Genomic DNA, 25,292 nt, shown 5'->3' with positions numbered 1-25,292 from the left:
GTCTAGTGCTCGATGCTGTGTGGACACCTTGTCTAGTGCTCGATGCTGTGTGGACACTGTGTCTAGTGCTCGATGCTGTGTGGACACCGGGTCTAGTGCTCGATCCTGTATGGACACTGTGTCTAGTGCTCGATGCTGTGTGGACACCGTGTTTAGTGCTCGATGCTGTGTGGACACTGTGTCTAGTGCTCGATGCTGTGTGGACACTGTGTGTTACTGTGAACGCATAGATAGATGCTGTGTGGACACTGTGTCTAGTGCTCAATGCTGTGTGCACACCGTGTCTAGTGCTCGATGCTGTGTGGACACCGTGTCTAGTGCTCGAAGCTGTGTGGACACCGTGTCTAGTGCTCGATGCTGTGTGGACACCGTGTCTAGTGCTCGATGCTGTGTGGACACCGTGTCTAGTGCTCGATGCTGTGTGGACACCGTGTCTAGTGCTCGATGCTGTGTGGACACCGTGTCTAGTGCTCGATGCTGTGTGGACACTGTGTCTAGTGCTCGATGCTGTGTGGACACCGTGTCTAGTGCTCGATGCTGTGTGGACACTGTGTGTAGGCCTAGATGCTGTGTGGACACCGTGTCTAGTGCTCAATGCTGTGTGGACACCGTGTCTAGTGCTCGATGCTGTGTGGACACCGTGTCTTGTGCTCGATTCTGTGTGGACACTGTGTGTAGGCCTAGATGCTGTGTGGACACCGTGTCTAGTGCTCGATGCTGTGTGGACACCGTGTCTAGTGCTCGATGCTGTGTGGACACTGTGTGTAGGCCTAGATGCTGTGTGGACACCGTGTCTAGTGCTCGATGCTGTGTGGACACCGTGTCTAGTGCTCGATGCTGTGTGGACACCGTGTCTAGTGCTCGATGCTGTGTGGACACTGTGTGTAGGCCTAGATGCTGTGTGGACACCGTGTCTAGTGCTCGATGCTGTGTGGACACCGTGTCTAGTGCTCGATGCTGTGTGGACACCATGTCTAGTGCTCGATGCTGTGTGGACACTGTGTCTAGTGCTCGATGCTGTGTGGACACTGTGTCTAGTGCTCGATGCTGTGTGGACACCGTGTCTAGTGCTCGATGCTGTGTGGACACTGTGTGTAGGCCTAGATGCTGTGTGGACACCGTGTGTAGGCCTAGATGCTGTGTGGACACCGTGTCTAGTGCTCGATGCTGTGTGGACACTGTGTGTAGGCCTAGATGCTGTGTGGACACCGTGTCTAGTGCTCGATGCTGTGTGAACACCGTGTCTAGTGCTCGATGCTGTGTGGACACCGTGTCTAGTGCTCGATGCTGTGTGGACACCGTGTCTAGTGCTCGATGCTGTGTGGACACCATGTCTAGTGCTCGATGCTGTGTGGACACCGTGTCTAGTGCTCGATGCAGTGTGGACACCGTGTCTAGTGCTCGATGCTGTGTGGACACCGTGTCTAGTGCTCGATGCTGTGTGGACACCGTGTCTAGTGCTCGATGCTGTGTGGACACCGTGTCTAGTGCTCGATGCTGTGTGGACACCGTGTCTAGTGCTCGATGCTGGGTGGACACCGTGTATAGTGCTCGATGCTGGGTGGACACCGTGTCTAGTGCTCGATGCTGTGTGGACACCGTGTCTAGTGCTCGATGCTGTGTGGACACCGTGTATAGTGCTCGATGCTGGGTGGACACCGTGTCTAGTGCTCGATGCTGTGTGGACACCGTGTCTAGTGCTCGATGCTGTGTGGACACCGTGTCTAGTGCTCGATGCTGTGTGGACACCGTGTCTAGTGCTCGATGCTGTGTGGACACCGTGTCTAGTGCTCGATGCTGTGTGGACACCGTGTCTAGTGCTCGATGCTGTGTGGACACAGTGTCTAGTGCTCGATGCTGTGTGGACACCGTGTCTAGTGCTCGATGCTGTGTGGACACCGTGTCTAGTGCTCGATGCTGTGTGGACACCGTGTCTAGTGCTCGATGCTGTGTGGACACCGTCTCTAGTGCTCGATGCTGTGTGGACACCGTGTCTAGTGCTCGATGCTGTGTGGACACCGTGTGTAGGCCTAGATGCTGTGTGGACACCGTGTCTAGTGCTCGATGCTGTGTGGACACCGTGTCTAGTGCTCGATGCTGTGTGGACACCGTGTCTAGTGCTCGATGCTGTGTGGACACCGTGTCTAGTGCTCGATGCTGTGTGGACACTGTGTGTAGGCCTAGATGCTGTGTGGACACCGTGTCTAGTGCTCGATGCTGTGTGGACACCGTGTCTAGTGCTCGATGCTGTGTGGACACCGTCTCTAGTGCTCGATGCTGTGTGGACACTGTGTCTAGTGCTCGATGCTGTGTGGACACCGTGTCTAGTGCTCGATGCTGTGTGGACACTGTGTGTAGGCCTAGATGCTGTGTGGACACCGTGTGTAGGCCTAGATGCTGTGTGGACACCGTGTCTAGTGCTCGATGCTGTGTGGACACTGTGTGTAGGCCTAGATGCTGTGTGGACACTGTGTGTAGGCCTAGATGCTGTGTGGACACCGTGTCTAGTGCTCGATGCTGTGTGGACACCGTGTCTAGTGCTCGATGCTGTGTGGACACTGTGTGTAGGCCTAGATGCTGTGTGGACACCGTGTCTAGTGCTCGATGCTGTGTGGACACCGTGTCTAGTGCTCGATGCTGTGTGGACACCGTGTCTAGTGCTCGATGCTGTGTGGACACTGTGTCTAGTGCTCGATGCTGTGTGGACACCGTGTCTAGTGCTCGATGCTGTGTGGACACTGTGTGTAGGCCTAGATGCTGTGTGGACACCGTGTGTAGGCCTAGATGCTGTGTGGACACCGTGTCTAGTGCTCGATGCTGTGTGGACACCGTGTCTAGTGCTCGATGCTGTGTGGACACCGTGTCTAGTGCTCGATGCTGTGTGGACACTGTGTCTAGTGCTCGATGCTGTGTGGACACCGTGTCTAGTGCTCGATGCTGTGTGGACACTGTGTGTAGGCCTAGATGCTGTGTGGACACCGTGTGTAGGCCTAGATGCTGTGTGGACACTGTGTCTAGTGCTCGATGCTGTGTGGACACCGTGTCTAGTGCTCGATGCTGTGTGGACACTGTGTGTAGGCCTAGATGCTGTGTGGACACTGTGTCTAGTGCTCGATGCTGTGTGGACACCGTGTCTAGTGCTCGATGCTGTGTGGACACCGTGTCTAGTGCTCGATGCTGTGTGGACACTGTGTCTAGTGCTCGATGCTGTGTGGACACCGTGTCTAGTGCTCGATGCTGTGTGGACACTGTGTGTAGGCCTAGATGCTGTGTGGACACCGTGTGTAGGCCTAGATGCTGTGTGGACACTGTGTCTAGTGCTCGATGCTGTGTGGACACCGTGTCTAGTGCTCGATGCTGTGTGGACACCATGTCTAGTGCTCGATGCTGTGTGGACACTGTGTGTAGGCCTAGATGCTGTGTGGACACCGTGTGTAGGCCTAGATGCTGTGTGGACACTGTGTCTAGTGCTCGATGCTGTGTGGACACTGTGTGTAGGCCTAGATGCTGTGTGGACACTGTGTGTAGGCCTAGATGCTGTGTGGACACTGTGTCTAGTGCTCGATGCTGTGTGGACACTGTGTGTAGGCCTAGATGCTGTGTGGACACCGTGTCTAGTGCTCGATGCTGTGTGGACACCGTGTCTAGTGCTCGATGCTGTGTGGACACCGTGTCTAGTGCTCGATGCTGTGTGGACACCGTGTCTAGTGCTCGATGCTGTGTGGACACCGTGTCTAGTGCTCGATGCTGTGTGGACACCGTGTCTAGTGCTTGATGCTGTGTGGACACCGTGTCTAGTGCTCGATGCTGTGTGGACACCGTGTGTAGGCCTAGATGCTGTGTGGACACCGTGTCTAGTGCTCGATGCTGTGTGGACACCGTGTGTAGGCCTAGATGCTGTGTGAACACCGTGTCTAGTGCTCGATGCTGTGTGGACACCGTGTCTAGTGCTCGATGCTGTGTGGACACCGTGTCTAGTGCTCGATGCTGTGTGGACACTGTGTGTAGGCCTAGATGCTGTGTGGACACCGTGTCTAGTACTCGATGCTGTGTGGACACCGTGTCTAGTGCTCGATGCTGTGTGGACACCGTGTCTAGTGCTCGATGCTGTGTGGACACTGTGTCTAGTGCTCGATGCTGTGTGGACACCGTGTCTAGTGCTCGATGCTGTGTGGACACTGTGTGTAGGCCTAGATGCTGTGTGGACACCGTGTGTAGGCCTAGATGCTGTGTGGACACCGTGTCTAGTGCTCGATGCTGTGTGGACACTGTGTGTAGGCCTAGATGCTGTGTGGACACTGTGTGTAGGCCTAGATGCTGTGTGGACACCGTGTCTAGTGCTCGATGCTGTGTGGACACCGTGTCTAGTGCTCGATGCTGTGTGGACACCGTGTCTAGTGCTCGATGCTGTGTGGACACTGTGTCTAGTGCTCGATGCTGTGTGGACACCGTGTCTAGTGCTCGATGCTGTGTGGACACTGTGTGTAGGCCTAGATGCTGTGTGGACACCGTGTGTAGGCCTAGATGCTGTGTGGACACCGTGTCTAGTGCTCGATGCTGTGTGGACACTGTGTGTAGGCCTAGATGCTGTGTGGACACTGTGTGTAGGCCTAGATGCTGTGTGGACACCGTGTCTAGTGCTCGATGCTGTGTGGACACCGTGTCTAGTGCTCGATGCTGTGTGGACACCGTGTCTAGTGCTCGATGCTGTGTGGACACCGTGTCTAGTGCTCGATGCTGTGTGGACACCGTGTCTAGTGCTCGATGCTGTGTGGACACCGTGTCTAGTGCTCGATGCTGTGTGGACACCGTGTCTAGTGCTCGATGCTGTGTGGACACCGTGTCTAGTGCTCGATGCTGTGTGGACACCGTGTCTAGTGTTCGATGCTGTGTGGACACCGTGTCTAGTGCTCGATGCTGTGTGGACACCGTGTCTAGTGCTCGATGCTGTGTGGACACCGTGTGTAGGCCTAGATGCTGTGTGGACACCGTGTCTAGTGCTCGATGCTGTGTGGACACCGTGTCTAGTGCTCGATGCTGTGTGGACACCGTGTCTAGTGCTCGATGCTGTGTGGACACTGTGTGTAGGCCTAGATGCTGTGTGGACACCGTGTCTAGTGCTCGATGCTGTGTGGACACCGTGTCTAGTGCTCGATTCTGTGTGGACACTGTGTGTAGGCCTAGATGCTGTGTGGACACCGTGTCTAGTGCTCGATGCTGTGTGGACACCGTGTCTAGTGCTCGATGCTGTGTGGACACTGTGTGTAGGCCTAGATGCTGTGTGGACACCGTGTCTAGTGCTCGATGCTGTGTGGACACCGTGTCTAGTGCTCGATGCTGTGTGGACACCGTGTCTAGTGCTCGATGCTGTGTGGACACTGTGTCTAGTGCTCGATGCTGTGTGGACACCGTGTCTAGTGCTCGATGCTGTGTGGACACTGTGTGTAGGCCTAGATGCTGTGTGGACACCGTGTGTAGGCCTAGATGTTGTGTGGACACCGTGTCTAGTGCTCGATGCTGTGTGGACACTGTGTGTAGGCCTAGATGCTGTGTGGACACTGTGTGTAGGCCTAGATGCTGTGTGGACACCGTGTCTAGTGCTCGATGCTGTGTGGACACTGTGTGTAGGCCTAGATGCTGTGTGGACACCGTGTCTAGTGCTCGATGCTGTGTGGACACCGTGTCTAATGCTCGATGCTGTGTGGACACCGTGTCTAGTGCTCGATGCTGTGTGGACACCGTGTCTAGTGCTCGATGCTGTGTGGACACCGTGTCTAGTGCTCGATGCTGTGTGGACACTGTGTGTAGGCCTAGATGCTGTGTGGACACTGTGTCTAGTGCTCGATGCTGTGTGGACACCGTGTCTAGTGCTCGATGCTGTGTGGACACCGTGTCTAGTGCTCGATGCTGTGTGGACACTGTGTCTAGTGCTCGATGCTGTGTGGACACCGTGTCTAGTGCTCGATGCTGTGTGGACACTGTGTCTAGTGCTCGATGCTGTGTGGACACTGTGTGTAGGCCTAGATGCTGTCACGTTCTGACCTTAGTTCTTTTGTTATGTCTTTGTTTTAGTATGGTCAGGGTGTGAGTTGGGTGGGTTGTCTATGTTAGTTTTTCTATGATTTGGTATTTCTGTGTTCGGCCTGGTATGGTTCTCAATCAGAGGCAGCTGTCAATTGTTGTCCCTGATTGAGAACCATATTTAGGGAGCCTGTTTTCTATTGTGTTTCGTGGGTGATTGTTTTCTGTTTTCTGTCTGCACCAGCCAGAACTGTTTTCGGTCGTTTCTCTTTGTTATTTAGTTTTTTACATATTCATTTACTAAATATGGACACATACCACGCTGTACCTTGGTCCTCACCTTCTTCAACTGATGACGACCGTTACAGATGCTGTGTGGACACTGTGTGTTGGCTTAGATGCTGCTTTTTGACATGCCGGGAGGTAATTCTGACGTATCGAAAGATCTGTTACATTTATCTAAGCGCCAGACGAGAACACATCTACATATAGTCACTCAAGGCATTATTCCACAGGGACTCAGGTGGCAAAAATAACCATCATTGGGACAGCGCACAGATGATTTCTGTGAGTGCTGGTGTGCCACCCTGAACAAATGCTCTATTGATTTAATTACATTAATTGTTGACCAGTTGAAAAGGGATTTTATTGAAATGGATAACACGATTAAAGACAAACGCACAGCTCTACAAATAGCTACAAATAGCTAATGATGATGGCATATTCAATGAACTGAGGAAAACTAACCAAGCGCACCAGGACAAGTTGTCTACAGAAATAAAGGAACTTAAAATCAAGAAATTCAACCAAGACAAAAAAGACAAGGCCGAGGATAGTCTACTTCTGGAAAAACCCTGACAAGGGAGGTCCTGCTCCCCTTCTCCATGGCAGACGCAGGAGGGATGCCGCTTCCTTCAATCCACCCCCGTCTGATCAACACTTTACTCGCCTCATCGGCTTCCAGTGGTAGTTTTTTATTCAACAAGAGACTGGGCGGACGGAAGGGCGGAGGTGGCCACAGGCACGCGCATCCACGAGATGCTGCACCCGACGGCGTAAGAAGAAACGGCTATCAGAGGCAGAGGAGACCGTTCACATGGTCCCAGAACCCACAGGACTGAGTGTCTTTAATTTATCAAGCAAGATATTGAGCTCTGCCCATGTCTCTTTGCTTAATAAAGGGTTATATTTTGTGTCTACAACCCAGTGCAACGATTGTGATGTTAAGGTAGACATGTTTAAGTTTTTTTTAAATATCCGTTTAAGGGAATACTTTAGCTCCTCTAATTCTGACACTTCTATTGAGCCAGTAGGTTGCTCTCCTGCACATACTCTGACTCCTTTTAGAAGCAAGAGTTATTTTATACCTCCAGCCAATCGCAATCACTCTATCGAGACATATTAAAGACTTGTGGAAAAAGATATTCGACATCTCCTTAAGAACAAACAGGAGTCCAAATCATTTACCTAAGGATGAAAAACAAGCTTTGCTTGATTTACAATCCGATACGTCAGTCCTTATTGGTCCTGCTGATAAGGGTGGGTCGGTTGTACTCATGGATAAGAGAGTTTATATACATGAGTGTCATAGACAGCTGCTTGACAACACCTTTTACAAGAAACTCAGAAGTGACCCTACTTCCCAATTTCAGAATACTGTCTTTACTGTCCTAAATTGGTATTTAAGTTCTGGTCAGGCATTGATGCACTAACGGCCCCTATTGTAGCGGGCATTGATGCAGTAACAGCCCCTATTGTAGCGGTCATTGATGCAGTAACAGCCCCTATTGTAGCGGGCATTGATGCACTAACGGCCCCTATTGTAGCGGTCATTGATGCAGTAACAGCCCCTATTGTAGCGGGCATTGATGCACTAACGGCCCCTATTGTAGCGGTCATTGATGCAGTAACAGCCCCTTGATGGCATTGATGCAAACGGCCCCTATTGTAGCGGGCATTGATGCAGTAACGGCCCCTATTGTAGCGGGCATTGATGCAGTAACGGCCCCTATTGTAGCGGGCATTGATGCAGTAACGGCCCCTATTGTAGCGGTCATTGATGCAGTAACGGCCCCTATTGTAGCGGGCATTGATGCAGTAACAGCCCCTATTGTAGCGGTCATTGATGCAGTAACAGCCCCTATTGTAGCGGGCATTAATGCAGTAACAGCCCCTCTATCTACTTTTGTTGATTTTTTTGTATTAGACCAGCAGTATGGTCGCAGAACAGCTCCCCTCCTTTGTAAAGGACACCAGCAGTAGGATTTCTATCATTGAATCTCTTGATCCTCTCCCTGAGAATACCTTGTTAGTTACTTTTGATGTTGAGTCGTTATACACAAATATTCCACACGAGGGCGGTAATTGAAGCTATGGAACATTTTATTCTGCAACGTGGCCCCTAATGAACTTCCTTTCAGTGCCTGCATTATAACATTGGCTGAAATAGTACTCACACACAACTATTTCATGTTTTTAAATTATATCTTTATTCGGACAAGGGTACTGCTATGGGATCCCCCATGGCTCCTAACTATGCTAATTTGTATGTGGGTTACATGGAGAAAGTCTATTTTCAATCCTCTCAAAAATGTTTTCTTGCCTAACATCATTATTTGGAAACGGTATATTGATGATATTTGTGTTCTGTGGAGGGGTGATGCAAAACAGATTCAGGCGTTTTATGCTTTTCTTAACTCCTGTTCTGATCATTTGAGATTTACTATGCAATCTGATACACTTCAAAATCAGTTTTCTTGATCTTCTGATGAAGATAATGTTCTACACACTGATTTTTACAGGAAACCTACTAATCGTAACAGTTTGTTGAGGGCTGATAGTTGTCACCCACTTCCCTTGAAAAATAGTTTGCCCTATAGCCAATTCTGTCGAATCAAAAGAATTTGCAAAAAAAAAGAATCTGATTTCGACAGAAATATGGCTGAGATGCAAAGAAAGTTCAAGCAGAGGGGCTACAAAAAAAGATTAATATTGCCATTGAGAAAATTCTAAACAAAACGAGATATGACCTTTTTCAAGGTCAGTCTCGCAAAAAGACGCATTCTTGCGTTCTAACTACCCGCTATTCAAAACGTTCTGAACAAATTAAGGGAATTGTTCACAAACATTGGCACATTCTAAAATCAGATGATAGTCTCGGTAATGTGTTTTCGGACCGTCACTTGGTCATATTCTCGCGGGGCAGAAATCTCAGAGAACAATTGGTACTCTGATTTACCACCCCAAGATATTCCTGAACAACGTCTATTTGCGCCCCCTACTGGATGGAAACTACAAGTGTAATGGCTGTGCTCAATGCAATGACACTTATACATGTAGATCCTTCAAACACCCACAAACAGGGAAATCGATCCCAATAAAAGGTGTTATTACGTGCTCCACTATAAGGCAGTTATTTATCTTATAACTTGTCCTTGTAGTAAATTATCTGGGTAAAACAAAGCGCGAATTAAAAGTACGTATCTCATTTACATTACATTTACATTTAAGTCATTTAGCAGACGCTCTTATCCAGAGCGACTTACAAATTGGTGCATTCACCTTATGACATCGAGTCGAACAGTCACTTTACAATAGTGCATCTAAATCTTAAAGCGGGGGGGGGTGAGAGGGATTACTTATCCTATCCTAGGTATTCCTTAAAGAGGTGGGGTTTCAGGTGTCTCCGGAAGGTGGTGATTGACTCCGCTGTCCTGGCGTCGTGAGGGAGTTTGTTCCACCATTGGGGGGCCAGAGCAGCGAACAGTTTTGACTGGGCTGAGCGGGAGCTGTACTTCCTCAGTGGTAGGGAGGCGAGCAGGCCAGAGGTGGATGAACGCAGTGCCCTTGTTTGGGTGTAGGGCCTGATCAGAGCCGGGAGGTACTGAGGTGCCGTTCCCCTCACAGCTCCGTAGGCAAGCACCATGGTCTTGTAGCGGATGCGAGCTTCAACTGGAAGCCAGTGGAGAGAACGGAGGAGCGGGGTGACGTGAGAGAACTTGGGAAGGTTGAACACCAGACGGGCTGCGGCGTTCTGGATGAGTTGAAGGGGTTTAATGGCACAGGCAGGGAGCCCAGCCAACAGCGAGTTGCAGTAATCCAGACGGGAGATGACAAGTGCCTGGATTAGGACCTGCGCCGCTTCCTGTGTGAGGCAGGGTCGTACTCTGTGGATGTTGTAGAGCATGAACCTACAGGAACGGGCCACCGCCTTGATGTTGGTTGAGAACGACAGGGTGTTGTCCAGGATCACGCCAAGGTTCTTAGCGCTCTGGGAGGAGGACACAATGGAGTTGTCAACCGATCTCAGAGCATCGTAGCACCATTAGGTGCAACAACTTGACTTACTCAGTTGCGGCCCACTTTTTGAAGGCAGGCCACTGGATTTCGTCTCTGCGTTACATTGGCATCGAACATGTCACCCTCCCTAGGAGTGCGGGTGACCTTGATCATTTATTGTTAAAACGAGAGGCTGCCTGGATCTTTAACTTAAAGACCCTTGCTCCCTTCGGTCTCAACGTAGACTTTGATCTGAAGCCATTCTTGTGATTATTGTGACTTTGCCATTGTAATTGTTTGTAAGCTTGTGTAGTCTAAAATGAATGTATGATCGTATGCTATCCATTTATTGTTTGTATGCTGTTCTTTGTATGACATTTTAATATTTGATAATTAACCAATGATATTAGGCCACTCTTGGCCAAGATTACAGACACCTGTGTCTTTTGACACTACATAAACGAGTCATCCCTCAGTGTTTGTGATTATACCCTGATGAAGACAGCTTGGCTGTCGAAACATTGGTAATTACATTCTTGCATCTGAGCTCCTAGAGTGTGTGGCTCTTTCATTTTCAAATTTTCTCCTCCGCTAGCCAGCACCTCACCTAAATAGGTGTGCGTTTCTTTTTCTTCTAGATTGGACACTGTGTATAGGCCTAGATGCTGTGTGGACGCTGTGTATAGGCCTAGATGCTGTGTGGACGCTGTGTATAGGCCTAGATGCTGTGTGGACGCTGTGTATAGGCCTAGATGCTGTGTGGACGCTGTGTATAGGCCTAGATGCTGTGTGGACGCTGTGTATAGGCCTAGATGCTGTGTGGACGCTGTGTATAGGCCTAGATGCTGTGTGGACGCTGTGTATAGGCCTAGATGCTGTGTGGACGCTGTGTATAGGCCTAGATGCTGTGTGGACGCTGTGTATAGGCCTAGATGCTGTGTGGACGCTGTGTATAGGCCTAGATGCTGTGTGGACGCAGTGTATAGGCCTAGATGCTGTGTGGACGCTGTGTATAGGCCTAGATGCTGTGTGGACGCTGTGTATAGGCCTAGATGCTGTGTGGATGCTGTGTATAGGCCTAGATGCTGTGTGGATGCTGTGTATAGGCCTAGATGCTGTGACGCTGTGTATAGGCCTAGATGCTGTGTGTGTTTCAGTTCAAAGCCACTTTACTAGCACAAAGCTGTGTTCTGTGTGAAGTTCTAGGTAGGTGCTGTGTTGGACCTGTTCTGTGTAGAATTGTGATGTGTGCTGGCTTGGGCGCTCCGTTTGATCAGCTTTTTGCCTCCTGTGCGTTAAAGAGGTGATGTTCTAGTATCAGAGATGCACCCTAACGTGTCCATCTCTCTCCACAGTCGCCATGGCGGTTCCTCCTGCATACTCGGACCTGGGAAAAGCCGCCAAAGACATCTTCGGCAAGGGCTATGGTGAGTCATCAAATCACCCCCTCCACCACCACACACACAAGGAGAAAGGGAGGAGACACCTGCATATTTCATGTCTGTACGCTCTTAGGATAACTCTAACATCTGTCTCTCTCTCGCTCTTTCTCTCTCCCTCTGAAACCATAAACCTCAGCTGGTCATCCAGGACTGTGACCTCTAGCCTTTGATTTACAACCGTCAGGGGATAGGGGCAGGGACTCCGTTATGAGTCACAGTGCCTCGTCATCTTTCTTTCTGACTATCAGATCAACTTTTCTGCAAATGTTCTTGTTTCACAACTTTGATGCTTGGATGACCCTCATTGAAAACAGTCATGTAATCATGTATACAATAACGAAGGTCCAAATGTGGTTTGCTCCTCTATTTTGAATATATACCGTATATGATATATGCCATTTAGCAGATGCTTTATATCCAGTGACTTTAATCCTGGTGTTGTAAGTGCCTTGCTCTACCAACTGAGCCATACAGGACCATGAATAGAGACATCATTTTTCTCTTCCCCCTCTTTCTCTCTAGGCTTTGGAATCGTGAAACTGGACCTAAAGACAAAGGCCCAGAGTGGAGTTGTAAGTACAACCTCTCTCTCTCTCATATTTTAGGATCGCTCTCTCTCTCTCTCATATTTTAGGATCGCTCTCTCTCTCTCTCATATTTTAGGATCGCTCTCTCTCTCTCATATTTTAGGATCGCTCTCTCTCTCTCATATTTTAGGATCGCTCTCTCTCTCTCATATTTTAGGATCGCTCTCTCTCTCTCATATTTTAGGATCGCTCTCTCTCTCTCATATTTTAGGATCGCTCTCTCTCTCATATTTTAGGATCGCTCTCTCTCTCATATTTTAGGATCGCTCTCTCTCTCTCATATTTTAGGATCGCTCTCTCTCTCTCATATTTTAGGATCGCTCTCTCTCTCTCTCATATTTTAGGATCGCTCTCTCTCTCTCTCATATTTTAGGATCGCTCTCTCTCATATTTTAGGATCGCTCTCTCTCTCTCTCATATTTTAGGATCGCTCTCTCTCTCTCATGTTTTAGGATCGCTCTCTCTCTCTCATGTTTTAGGATCGCTCTCTCTCTCTCATGTTTTAGGATCGCTCTCTCTCTCTCATGTTTTAGGATCGCTCTCTCTCTCTCATGTTTTAGGATCGCTCTCTCTCTCTCATATTTTAGGATCGCTCTCTCTCTCATGTTTTAGGATCGCTCTCTCATGTTTTAGGATCGCTCTCTCTCTCTCATGTTTTAGGATCGCTCTCTCTCTCATGTTTTAGGATCGCTCTCTCTCTCTCATGTTTTAGGATCGCTCTCTCTCTCTCATGTTTTAGGATCGCTCTCTCTCTCTCATGTTTTAGGATCGCTCTCTCTCTCTCTCATGTTTTAGGATCGCTCTCTCTCATGTTTTAGGATCGCTCTCTCTCTCTCTCATGTTTTAGGATCGCTCTCTCATATTTTAGGATCGCTCTCTCATGTTTTAGGATCGCTCTCTCTCTCTCTCATATTTTAGGATCGCTCTCTCATGTTTTAGGATCGCTCTCTCTCTCTCTCATGTTTTAGGATCGCTCTCTCTCTCTCTCATATTTTAGGATCGCTCTCTCTCTCTCATATTTTAGGATCGCTCTCTCTCTCTCTCATGTTTTAGGATCGCTCTCTCTCTCTCTCATGTTTTAGGATCGCTCTCTCTCTCTCATGTTTTAGGATCGCTCTCTCTCTCTCTCATGTTTTAGGATCGCTCTCTCTCTCTCTCATGTTTTAGGATCGCTCTCTCTCTCTCATGTTTTAGGATCGCTCTCTCTCTCTCTCATGTTTTAGGATCGCTCTCTCTCTCATGTTTTAGGATCGCTCTCTCTCTCTCATGTTTTAGGATCGCTCTCTCTCTCTCATGTTTTAGGATCGCTCTCTCTCTCTCTCATGTTTTAGGATCGCTCTCTCATGTTTTAGGATCGCTCTCTCTCTCTCATGTTTTAGGATCGCTCTCTCTCTCTCATGTTTTAGGATCGCTCTCTCTCTCATATTTTAGGATCGCTCTCTCTCTCTCATGTTTTAGGATCGCTCTCTCTCTCTCTCATGTTTTAGGATCGCTCTCTCTCTCTCTCATGTTTTAGGATCGCTCTCTCTCTCTCATGTTTTAGGATCGCTCTCTCTCTCTCATGTTTTAGGATCGCTCTCTCTCTCTCTCATATTTTAGGATCGCTCTCTCTCTCTCATGTTTTAGGATCGCTCTCTCTCTCTCTCATATTTTAGGATCGCTCTCTCTCTCTCATGTTTTAGGATCGCTCTCTCATGTTTTAGGATCGCTCTCTCTCTCATGTTTTAGGATCGCTCTCTCTCTCTCTCATGTTTTAGGATCGCTCTCTCTCTCTCTCATATTTTAGGATCGCTCTCTCATATTTTAGGATCGCTCTCTCATATTTTAGGATCGCTCTCTCATATTTTAGGATCGCTCTCTCATATTTTAGGATCGCTCTCTCATATTTTAGGATCGCTCTCTCATATTTTAGGATCGCTCTCTCATATTTTAGGATCGCTCTCTCATATTTTAGGATCGCTCTCTCATATTTTAGGATCGCTCTCTCATATTTTAGGATCGCTCTCTCATGTTTTAGTCTCTCTCTCTCTCATATTTTAGTCTGTCTCTCTGTCTCTGTCTCTGTCTCTGTCTCTCTCTCTCTCTCTCTCTCTCTCATATTTTAGTCTCTCTCTCTCTCTCTCTCTCTCTCTCTCTCTCTCTCATATTTTAGTCTCTCTCTCTCTCTCTCTCTCTCTCTCTCTCTCATATTTTAGGATCGCTCTCTCATGTTTTAGGATCGCTCTCTCTCTCTCTCATGTTTTAGGATCGCTCTCTCTCTCTCATATTTTAGGATCGCTCTCTCATGTTTTAGGATCGCTCTCTCTCTCTCTCATATTTTAGGATCGCTCTCTCATGTTTTAGGATCGCTCTCTCTCTCTCTCATGTTTTAGGATCGCTCTCTCTCTCTCATATTTTAGGATCGCTCTCTCTCTCTCATATTTTAGGATCGCTCTCTCTCTCTCATGTTTTATTTTAGGATCGCTCTCTCTCTCTCTCATGTTTTAGGATCGCTCTCTCTCTCTCTCATATTTTAGGATCGCTCTCTCTCTCTCATGTTTTAGGATCGCTCTCTCTCTCTCTCATGTTTTAGGATCGCTCTCTCTCTCTCATGTTTTAGGATCGCTCTCTCTCTCTCATGTTTTAGGATCGCTCTCTCTCTCTCTCATATTTTAGGATCGCTCTCTCTCTCTCATGTTTTAGGATCGCTCTCTCTCTCTCTCATATTTTAGGATCGCTCTCTCTCTCTCATGTTTTAGGATCGCTCTCTCATGTTTTAGGATCGCTCTCTCTCTCATGTTTTAGGATCGCTCTCTCTCTCTCTCATGTTTTAGGATCGCTCTCTCTCTCTCTCATATTTTAGGATCGCTCTCTCATATTTTAGGATCGCTCTCTCATATTTTAGGATCGCTCTCTCATATTTTAGGATCGCTCTCTCATATTTTAGGATCGCTCTCTCATATTTTAGGATCGCTCTCTCATATTTTAGGATCGCTCTCTCATATTTTAGGATCGCTCTCTCATATTTTAGGATCGCTCTCTCATGTTTTAGTCTCTCTCTCTCTCATATTTTAGTCTGTCTCTCTGTCTCTGTCTCTGTCTCTGTCTCTCTCTCTCTCTCTCTCTCTCTCTCATATTTTAGTCTCTCTCTCTCTCTCTCTCTCTCTCTCTCTCTCTCTCTCATATTTTAGTCTCTCTCTCTCTCTCTCTCTCTCTCTCTCTCTATTTTTAGTCTCTCTCTCTCTCTCTCTCTCTCTCTCTCTCTCTCTCTCTCATATTTTAGTCTCTCTCTCTCATATTTTAGTCTGTCTCTCTGTCTCTGTCTCTGTCTCTGTCTCTCTCTCTCTCTCTCTCTCTCTCTCATATTTTAGTCTCTCTCTCTCTCTCTCTCTCTCTCTCTCATATTTTAGTCTCTCTCTCTGAGTTCAAACACGTTGGTGCAGAGTTGGTGTCTCTGGTATACAATATGTAAATGGGCACCTGATCTTTCTGAAAGCGTGGAAAAGCGAATGGGTGTGAATACCTCTGTTTCTGACTTAACTCTCTGCCTCTCTCTTCCTTTGCCTTTTTTCTGCTTCCTCTCTGGACTTCCATTGTCAGATGGTAAGGGTGTGTGTGTGTGTGTGTGTGTGTGTGTGTGATTGTGTGGAGCAGGCTTTTGCTCCCTGCAGGCTTTCTTGCAGCAGTGTCCCAGCTGATTGATACCATTCCCCCTACACTGCTAAAACTATAACATCATTAACTCCTCTCCATAGACACACCTTTAGAGTGGTCTAAGTGGCCAGGCTACTGCTCTATAGGTTACTGGTCAGCCAGTGACTAGATGACTGTCTTGACCAACAAACAGGGTCTCTTCCCTCAGCTCACAGCCTTCTCCTAGCATCCTTTCGCCATTCACCTCTCCATGGATTCCCCCAGTGTCTAACACAGTGGTCATCAACACAAGATTTGGTTCCAGCTCAGCACTAACACACCCGATTCAACTACTGAAGGTCTAGAGGATTAGTTGATTAGTTAAAGGAGGTGTGCTGGGTGGAACAAAAGCCTGGATACGGTCCAGGACTAATGTTGGTGATCACTGCTTCAGGGTATCTACCACTACTCAAAATAGTAACTACTGGCTACAATCAGTCATGCAAACCTGAGAGGAATTGCTTGGCAGAGATGTGGAAGGGGTGCTCCTCTATTTCTCTCTCATATACATCTTTCTCTCTCCAGTGAGGAGTGTGCTAAGCTCTCGTTAAGACTACTCGTCTGTATCAGTTCCCCTTCTCTTTTCTCTCCCTTGCATCATTTTCTTCTGTGCTCTTTCTTTTCTGCTATTAACCATCCCTCATTTCCCCTCTCCTTCTCCAACCGGCCTACCTCCTCTCTCCTGCCCCTCTCCAACCCCCCTACCTCCTCTCTCTCCCGCCCCTCTCCTTCCTTCTCTCAGGAGTTTTCAACCTCAGGCTCCAGTAACACAGACACAGGGAAGGCAGCAGGTAACCTGGAGACCAAGTACAAGGTGAAGGAGCTGGGCCTGAGCTTCACCCAGAAATGGAACACAGACAACACCCTGGCCACAGAGGTCTCCATGGAGGACCAGGTGAGTTTGAAACAAGTTCAGCCTAAAACCAGGTTACATGACACTTAATCATCCGACGGCACTTGATATTGACTTATTCAATGAAAACGGGTAAATATACACAACATCTGAAAGTCACTACTATTATTAACCATATTGTTTTGTCTTCTGTTCAACGATATGTGATATATCTCCTCTATCCTGTATGTCTGTAGCTGGCTAAAGGCTTGAAGCTGGGCCTGGACATGTCGTTTGTGCCCAACACCGGGTAAGCTGATCACTCACTGATCAATCTTTACCTCCCCGCCTAATCTTTAGTAGTGCACATGAACATGAAGGATTTTGAAATAATCACAGCACCAGTATAGACATAATACGGCCCATAATGTCACATGGAGCCCGACACCCCCTCTACTTTTATCTGGCCCCTTCCTCTCTGTCTGCAGTAAGAAGAGTGCCAAGCTGAAGACTGGCTACAAGCGTGACTTCATCAACTTGGGCTGTGACCTGGACTTTGACATGGCTAGCCCCACGGTCCACGCTGCTGCTGTGCTGGGCTACGAGGGCTGGCTGGCCGGGTACCAGATGGCTTTCGACACATCCAAGTCTAAACTGGCCCAGAACAACTTTGCCTTGGGATACAAGGCTGGGGACTTCCAGCTCCACACCAACGTGTGAGTACCACAACTCCTAACCTTAACCTTTATTTCTACTCATAACCACTGACCCTAACTACTACCCTTAACCACTATCCCCAACGCTGACTATAACCTAACCACTATCCCCACAACCCTGACTCTAACCTAACCACTAACCCTGACTCTAACCTAACCACTAACTCTAACCTAACCACTAACCCTGACTCTAACCTAACCACTAACCCTGACTCTAACCTAACCACTAACCCTGACTCTAACCTAACCACTAACTCTAACCTAACCACTAACCCTGACTCTAACCTAACCACTAACCCTGACTCTAACATAACCACTGACCCCACTAACCCTGAATCTAAACTAACCACTAACCCTGAATCTAACCTAACCACTGACCAGCAGAGGATGTTTTCTCCATGCGTTTCATTATTTCTATTACTTCTGTGTTACATTTGCCAACTGACCAGTCATGATCCACCAGAAGTTGCTTTAAAAGCTATGCAGCACCGTACTGAATAAGTCCATGGTGTTTTGTCCTCTCAGTAATGATGGTACAGAGTTCGGCGGCTCCATCTACCAGAAGGTGAACTGCCACCTGGAAACAGCCATCAACCTGGCCTGGACGGCCGGCAGCAACAACACACGCTTCGGCATTGGAGCCAAATACCAGCTGGACAAGGACGCTTCCCTGTCTGTGTGTACCACACATACATAACCACACACCTGTCCATAATGCCAGGACTAGAACCACACAACCAGCCAAATGCGTGCTTGTCTCACCTGTCTGTCTCCCCCTGCAGGCCAAAGTCAATAACGCCAGTCTAATTGGAGTCGGCTACACACAAGCCCTCCGGCCAGGTAACTCAAATCACCTTAACCTTTACCTGTATCTACCAGATGCCGAGCTACATCTGTCTATCTACAAACCTTGACTATTAGTACCAGAGGAGTTGTTTAGAAGAAAGGAATAGGTTATGTCTACTCTATAGACTGAACACAAATATAAACAACATGTGAAGTGTTGCTCCTATGTTTTATGAGCTGAAATAAAAGATCCCATAAATGTTCCATATGCACAAAGCTTATTTCTCTGGAATTTTGTGCATATCAATAATATGATTAAACAGCATGATCATTACACAGGTGCACCTTGTGCTGGGGAGAATAAAAGGCCACTCAAATGTGCAGTTTTGGCACACAACACAATGCCACAGATGACTCAAGTTTTGAGGGAGAGTGAAATTGGCATACTGACTGCAGTAATGTCCACCAGAGCTGTTGCCTGAATGTCATGTAAAATGTTTTTGAGTTTTCCTCAAGATGTACATGCTAAAATTGCCAGTTTCAGCATGAAAATGCAAGGCCCCATGTTGCATGGATCTGTACACAGTTCCTGGAAGCTGACAATGTCCCAGTTCTTCCATGGCCTGCATACTCACTAGACATGTCACCCATTGAGCAAGCTTTGGATGCTCTGGATCGACATGTACGACAGCGTGTTCCAGTTCCCACCAAAATCCAACAACTTCGCACAGCTATTGAAGTAGAGTGGGATATTCCACAGGCCAACTCTATGTGAAGGAGATAGGTCACACTGCATGTAGCAAATCATGGTCACACCAGATACTGACTGGTTTTCTGATCCACCTACCTAATCTATTTGAAAGATATCTGGGATCCACAGATGCATATCTGTATTCCCAGTCAAGTGAAATCCATAGATTAGGGCCTAATGAATTTGTTTCAATTGCCTAATTTCCTTATATGAACTGTAACTTAGTAAAATCTTTTATATTTTTGTTCAGTGGATATGAAAGGAGCAGTACTTTCTGTGTTAAGACTGGTGTCTCTCTCTCTAGGAGTGAAGCTGACTCTCTCAGCTCTGATCGACGCGAAAAACTTCAATGCAGGCGGTCACAAGGTTGGCATGGGCTTTGAGCTGGAGGCATAAGGATGGAGGGAAGAGAAGTGGATGAGAGAAAAGCGCCTCAATGACACCTGACACATCTCCACCTCCCACACACACACACACACACACACACACACACACACACACACACACACCTCCCAAGTCTTTTGGCCATAACCCTGCAGCCCGTGGCACCCTCTGAGACCTCCAGTACTGTTGAAGCCAGTTGTTTTTTTTGGTTCACAATCTCTCTATCATCTCCTTAGCAATACCAGTACAAACCCTCTTCACCAGATAGTATACTACTTATGACTACTTCATATAGAGCTCTGGTCCAAAGTGGTGTAATATATAGTCACAAGTCAACCTTGTGTTCCACTTCCTCCACAAAAACAGACATTTTTCTTTTTTGTGAGATGGGATCGTAGGCACCTTTTTTTAGTAGGGTTTTATTGTGTGGTATAATTTCACTTTGCCTGAGATCATGTATTTAATTTACTTTTGACTTGAATGAGATACAGTCTGTCAATCAAAGCCAGTAGGGACTTGTTTTGAAGGAACAATTTATTTTTACATTTCATGTTCCCCTGTCCCAGACATATATATATATATATATATATATATATATATACACACATACACCTTTCTGTGGGCAGATGATCACTTTCAGTGGCAAACGAGCATACTGGAATAAGATGGGTAGTTTAGAATTCTATTCAAAATGGGGGACTGGTTGATTTTCTTTTTCCAACTTCTCTTGTGGTTGAGTTTTGAGAAGACTAGGCATGTGTGGGTATTTTCAAAACCTGTCATGTTTATTTTTTTGTCTTTTCATCTTTTAATTCTAACTACCACATTATGTTGTGTCTGTGCTTGGAAGAGGGACGGTTGTTGATAGGTGAAACCTCAAACTGACTTTAAGGAATAAAGAAGAATGTCAAACACTGAGTCTCCTGTATTCAAAATTAATACATATTTTGTTTAAAGTCATGTCACCATATGTGGTGGTTGAAGTTTAATTCAACCAGATACACGTTCTTACACATAATAGACCACAGTTAAGTAAAATAACCCAACCAATTAATATACTGCAGTAAATGTTGCAATATCAATTATTAAAAAATGTTAACAATTAAAAATAAGTATATACACACAGGATATTCTGCACCAGTCTTAGTAATGTACATAGAGATCCAGCATCAGAAGATATACAGTTTCAAACCAAAAAATCCCCAAAGGCCCAGTTCTAACTGTTATAGTATGCAGGGTCCTCCTCAGGATTTTTTAAATAACGTTGTGCTGCCGGGGGAGGCCCGGGGGGAGGCCCGGAGGGAGGGGCAGCGATATTTGTGTTTAACACCTGTAACTGCCATTTCCTGCAATCTAGACCCAAAAATGGCCCTACAGTGCCTTGCGAAAGTATTCGGCCCCCTTGAACTTTGCAACCTTTTGCCACATTTCAGGCTTTAAACATAAAGATATAAAACTGCATTTTTTTTTGTGAAGAATCAACAAGTGGGACACAATCATGAAGTGGTACGACATTTATGGGATATTTCAAACTTTAACAAATCAAAAACTGAAATTGGGCGTGCAAAATTATTCAGCCCCCCTTAAGTTAATATTTTGTAGCACCACCTTTTGCTGCGATTACAGCTGTAATTCGCTTGGGGTATGTCTATCAGTTTTGCACATCGAGAGACTGAAATTTTTTCCCATTCCTCCTTGCAAAACAGCTCGAGCTCAGTGAGGTTGGATGGAGAGCATTTTTGAACAGCAGTTTTCAGTTCTTTACACAGATTCTCGATTGGATTCAGGTCTGGACTTTGACTTTGCCATTCTAACACCTGGATATGTTTATTTTTGAACCATTCCATTGTAGATTTTGCTTTATGTTTTGGATCATTGTCTTGTTGGAAGACAAATCTCCATCCCAGTCTCAGGTCTTTTGCAGACTCCAGGTTTTCTTCCAGAATGGTCCTGTATTTGGCTCCATCCATCTTCCCCATCAATTTTAACCATCTTCCCTGCCCCTGCTGAAGAAAAGCAGGCCCAAACCATGATGCTGCCACCACCATGTCTGACAGTGGGGATGGTGTGTTCAGGGTGTTGCTTTTACGCCAAACATAACGTTTTGCATTGTTGCCAAAAAGTTCAATTTTGGTTTCATCTGACCAGAGCACCTTCTTCCACATGTTTGGTGTGTCTCCCAGGTGGCTTGTGGCAAACTTTAAACAACACTTTTTATGGATATCTTTAAGAAATGGCTTTCTTCTTGCCACTCTTCCATAAAGGCCAGATTTGTGCAATATACGACTGATTGTTGTCCTATGGACAGAGTCTCCCACCTCAGCTGTAGATCTCTGCAGTTCATCCAGAGTGATCATGGGCCTCTTGGCTGCATCTCTGATCAGTCTTCTCCTTGTATGAGCTGAAGGTTTAGAAGGACGGCCAGTTCTTGGTAGATTTGCAGTGGTCTGATACTCCTTCCATTTCAATATTATCGCTTGCACAGTGCTCCTTGGGATGTTTAAAGCTTGGGAAATCTTTTTGTATCCAAATCTGGCTTTAAACTTCTTCACAACAGTATCTCGGACCTGCCTGGTGGTTTCCTTGTTCTTCATGATGCTCTCTGCGCTTTTAACGGACCTCTGAGACTATCACAGTGCAGGTGCATTTATACGGAGACTTGATTACACACAGGTGGATTGTATTTATCATCATTAGTCATTTAGGTCAACATTGGATCATTCAGAGATCCTCACTGAACTTCTGGAGAGAGTTTGCTGCACTGAAAGTAAAGGGGCTGAATAATTTTGCACGCCCAATTTTTCAGCTTTTGATTTGTTAAAAAAGTTTGAAATATCTAATAAATGTCGTTCCACTTCATGATTGTGTCCCACTTGTTGATTCTTCACAAAAATATACAGTTTTATATCTTTATGTTTGAAGCCTGAAATGTGGCAAAAGGTCGCAAAGTTCAAGGGGGCCGAATACTTTCGCAAGGCACTGTATATGATAAAGTAAAAATATATGTTTTACATAGTGGCACAGCAAGTCCACAATGGGGCCTCTTTTACATTCTTTGGGGGGAACTGTGAGACTGGTAACTGAATATAAAAGCTACAGCTTAAAACCTTGGTCAGAGAATATTTTGTGGCACGCATAAAAACATTTTTGAAAGATTAGGAATCATCACCAGGGAACAGACCAGACTTTAGAACCAGTACCACCAGGACTTTAGTAAAGAGGACAACCAGTGAGATTGTTTGGTTTTGATTGGACCAGGTTTAAATACAGCTATGCCAGTGGTCAACATTTTCCTCATTCAAACCTACACCTTTTAGAGCAGGATTGAAGATGACCCCAATACACCAGGGTATAGATTACAGCGGTGTTGCACATGTTAATATCGGCACGCCAATGAGCCTGAAAAATATCAATGTTGGCTCAATCCATTCTTTTTGGAGCACCGCCAAGAGTCAGTGTCAAATTGTGCGATGCAATCTGCTGCAGTAAGTCTTCCCCGCCACACAGCGGCAGCAGAGGACCACAACAGGGGGTCTGGAATGGGACGGCTCTTCTGTTTGACATCAGTTTGAGACAGAATCATCCCTTAACCTCAGGTCTAACTCCAATCCTTAACATGACATTTCTGACCCGGTATCAGTAACTAGGGGAAACCCTGCCTCCGTGGGAACCAGTAGAGTCAGGAAAGATCAGAGGAAAGGTCCTGTCCTTCACTCAGCCACGTCCACTCTCTCAGCAACTAGGAGACAAAGACAGCCAGTTGTATGTTATCACAACCCTGTGTGTGTGTGTGTGTGTGTGTGTGTGTGTGTGTGTGTGTGTGTGTGTGTGTGTGTGTGTGTGTGTGTGTGTGTGTGTGTGTGTGTGTGTGTGTGTGTGTGTGTGTGTGTGTACCTGCATATCGCTTTCAGACTCCTGGATGGTCTCCTGTATCAGACTCTGTAGTCGACTCTCAAACGTCCTGCTCTCCTCGATCACCGACAGAGACTCATCCCTGAAACACACACACATGCAAGCAGTCTCACACACACTTCAAATACACACATTATTAACACACAAAACACCAACTCACTACAGAGAAGAGCACACCATTATAAACACATCCGTCTGTCTGTCCGTCTGCCCGCCACCTGCCTGCCTGTCTGTCCACCTGAAGGAGGTGTGTGAGTGGTTGGGTGTACTCACAGCTGCTGTAGGCTGGGTCTGGGGGTCAGTAGAGGGGGAAGAGAGGAGGAAGAGCGTCCCCCATCCACAGGACTCCCACTCACCGGGCTGCGCACCTTACTCTGAATAACAACCAAGGATACACACTGATCAGGTGTGTGTGTGTGTGTGTGTGTGTGTGTGTGTGTGTGTGTCCGTATGCATTTGTGCGTGCACTTACACAGGCTACTTTCAGCAGGTTCCATAGTTCCCTCTGCCGTCTCTCCTGTAGATTCATCAGGACCTGTTCACTCTCAGCCATTCTCTGTACCACGCCCTCTACACGGGGTAGCAGCTCCATTACACGCTGACGACACACCACCGTCTTACTGCAACACACACACACACACTTGTTGTACTGCAGGGAGAGTGAAAACGCAAATGTGTGTATATGGAACGGCACCTGAGGTGTGTGTAGACTAGTGTGTGTGTGTGCATGGACACCTGAGGTGTGTGTAGACTATTGTGTGTGTGTGTGTGCATGGACACCTGAGGTGTGTGTAGACTATTGTGTGTGTGTGTGCATGGACACCTGAGGTGTGTGTAGACTAGTGTGTGTGTGTGTGCATGGACACCTGAGGTGTGTGTAGACTAGTGTGTGTGTGTGCATGGACACCTGAGGTGTGTGTAGACTAGTGTGTGTGTGTGCATGGACACCTGAGGTGTGTGTAGACTAGTGTGTGTGTGTGTGTGCATCGACACCTGAGGTGTGTGTAGACTAGTGTGTGTGTGTGTGCATCGACACCTGAGGTGTGTGTAGACTAGTGTGTGTGTGTGCATCGACACCTGAGGTGTGTGTAGACTAGTGTGTGTGTGTGTGTGCATCGACACCTGAGGTGTGTGTAGACTAGTGTGTGTGTGTGCATCGAAAACCTGAGGTGTGTGTAGACTAGTGTGTGTGTGTGCATCGGCACCTGAGGTGTGTGTAGACTAGTGTGTGTGTGTGCATCGACACCTGAGGTGTGTGTAGACTAGTGTGTGTGTGTGCATCGACACCTGAGGTGTGTGTAGACTAGTGTGTGTGTGTGCATCGACACCTGAGGTGTGTGGAGACTAGTGTGTGTGTGTGCATGGACACCTGAGGTGTGTGTAGACTAGTGTATGTGTGTGCATCGACACCTGAGGTGTGTGTAGACTAGTGTGTGTGTGTGCATCGACACCTGAGGTGTGTGTAGACTAGTGTGTGTGTGTGTCCATGGACACCTGAGGTGTGTGTAGACTAGTGTGTGTGTGTGCATGGACACCTGAGGTGTGTGTAGACTAGTGTGTGTGTGTGCATCGACACCTGATGTGTGTGTAGACTAGTGTGTGTGTGTGCATGGACACCTGAGGTGTGTGTAGACTAGTGTGTGTGTGTGCATCGACACCTGAGGTGTGTGTAGACTAGTGTGTGTGTGTGCATGGACACCTGAGGTGTGTGTAGACTAGTGTGTGTGTGTGCATCGACACCTGATGTGTGTGTAGACTAGTGTGTGTGTGTGCATCGACACCTGAGGTGTGTGTAGACTAGTGTGTGTGTGTGTGCATGGACACCTGAGGTGTGTGTAGACTAGTGTGTGTGTGTGCATTGACACCTGAGGTGTGTGTAGACTAGTGTGTGTGTGTGCATGGACACCTGAG

At 47.1% G+C, this 25,292-nt stretch overlaps 2 protein-coding genes across 5 annotated transcripts in view; one reads left to right on the top strand and one right to left on the bottom strand.

Annotated features, from left to right (window-relative positions):
• The window catches only part of LOC124036438 (voltage-dependent anion-selective channel protein 2-like), a 30,326-nt gene extending 9,943 nt beyond the window's left edge, over positions 1-20,383 (top strand). The window contains exons 3-11 of one of the 2 annotated variants that reach the window (XM_046351028.1): positions 11,655-11,726; positions 12,264-12,313; positions 15,908-15,910; positions 16,743-16,895; positions 17,090-17,142; positions 17,321-17,548; positions 18,074-18,224; positions 18,331-18,388; positions 19,390-20,383. In XM_046351028.1, the coding sequence (XP_046206984.1) occupies positions 11,655-11,726; positions 12,264-12,313; positions 15,908-15,910; positions 16,743-16,895; positions 17,090-17,142; positions 17,321-17,548; positions 18,074-18,224; positions 18,331-18,388; positions 19,390-19,481 (860 nt within the window). In that variant the 3' untranslated portion in view covers positions 19,482-20,383. The remainder of the gene's footprint in view (positions 1-11,654; positions 11,727-12,263; positions 12,314-15,907; positions 15,911-16,742; positions 16,896-17,089; positions 17,143-17,320; positions 17,549-18,073; positions 18,225-18,330; positions 18,389-19,389) is intronic. The other variant, XM_046351029.1, reaches the window with a different exon arrangement.
• A 1,976-nt stretch (positions 20,384-22,359) lies between these two features.
• The window catches only part of ikbkb (inhibitor of nuclear factor kappa B kinase subunit beta), a 37,289-nt gene continuing 34,356 nt past the window's right edge, over positions 22,360-25,292 (bottom strand). For all 3 annotated transcript variants that reach the window (XM_046351026.1, XM_046351027.1, XM_046351025.1), the window contains exons 19-22: positions 23,854-24,001; positions 23,655-23,755; positions 23,364-23,463; positions 22,360-23,208 (exon numbers count right to left, since the gene is read on the bottom strand). In XM_046351026.1, coding sequence (XP_046206982.1) covers positions 23,149-23,208; positions 23,364-23,463; positions 23,655-23,755; positions 23,854-24,001 — 409 coding nt within the window. In that variant the 3' untranslated portion in view covers positions 22,360-23,148. The remainder of the gene's footprint in view (positions 23,209-23,363; positions 23,464-23,654; positions 23,756-23,853; positions 24,002-25,292) is intronic.

This window comes from Oncorhynchus gorbuscha, linkage group LG05 (assembly GCF_021184085.1).
Source record: "Oncorhynchus gorbuscha isolate QuinsamMale2020 ecotype Even-year linkage group LG05, OgorEven_v1.0, whole genome shotgun sequence".
Lineage (NCBI taxonomy): Eukaryota > Metazoa > Chordata > Actinopteri > Salmoniformes > Salmonidae > Oncorhynchus > Oncorhynchus gorbuscha.
This window is presented reverse-complemented; position numbering and strand designations above follow the sequence as displayed.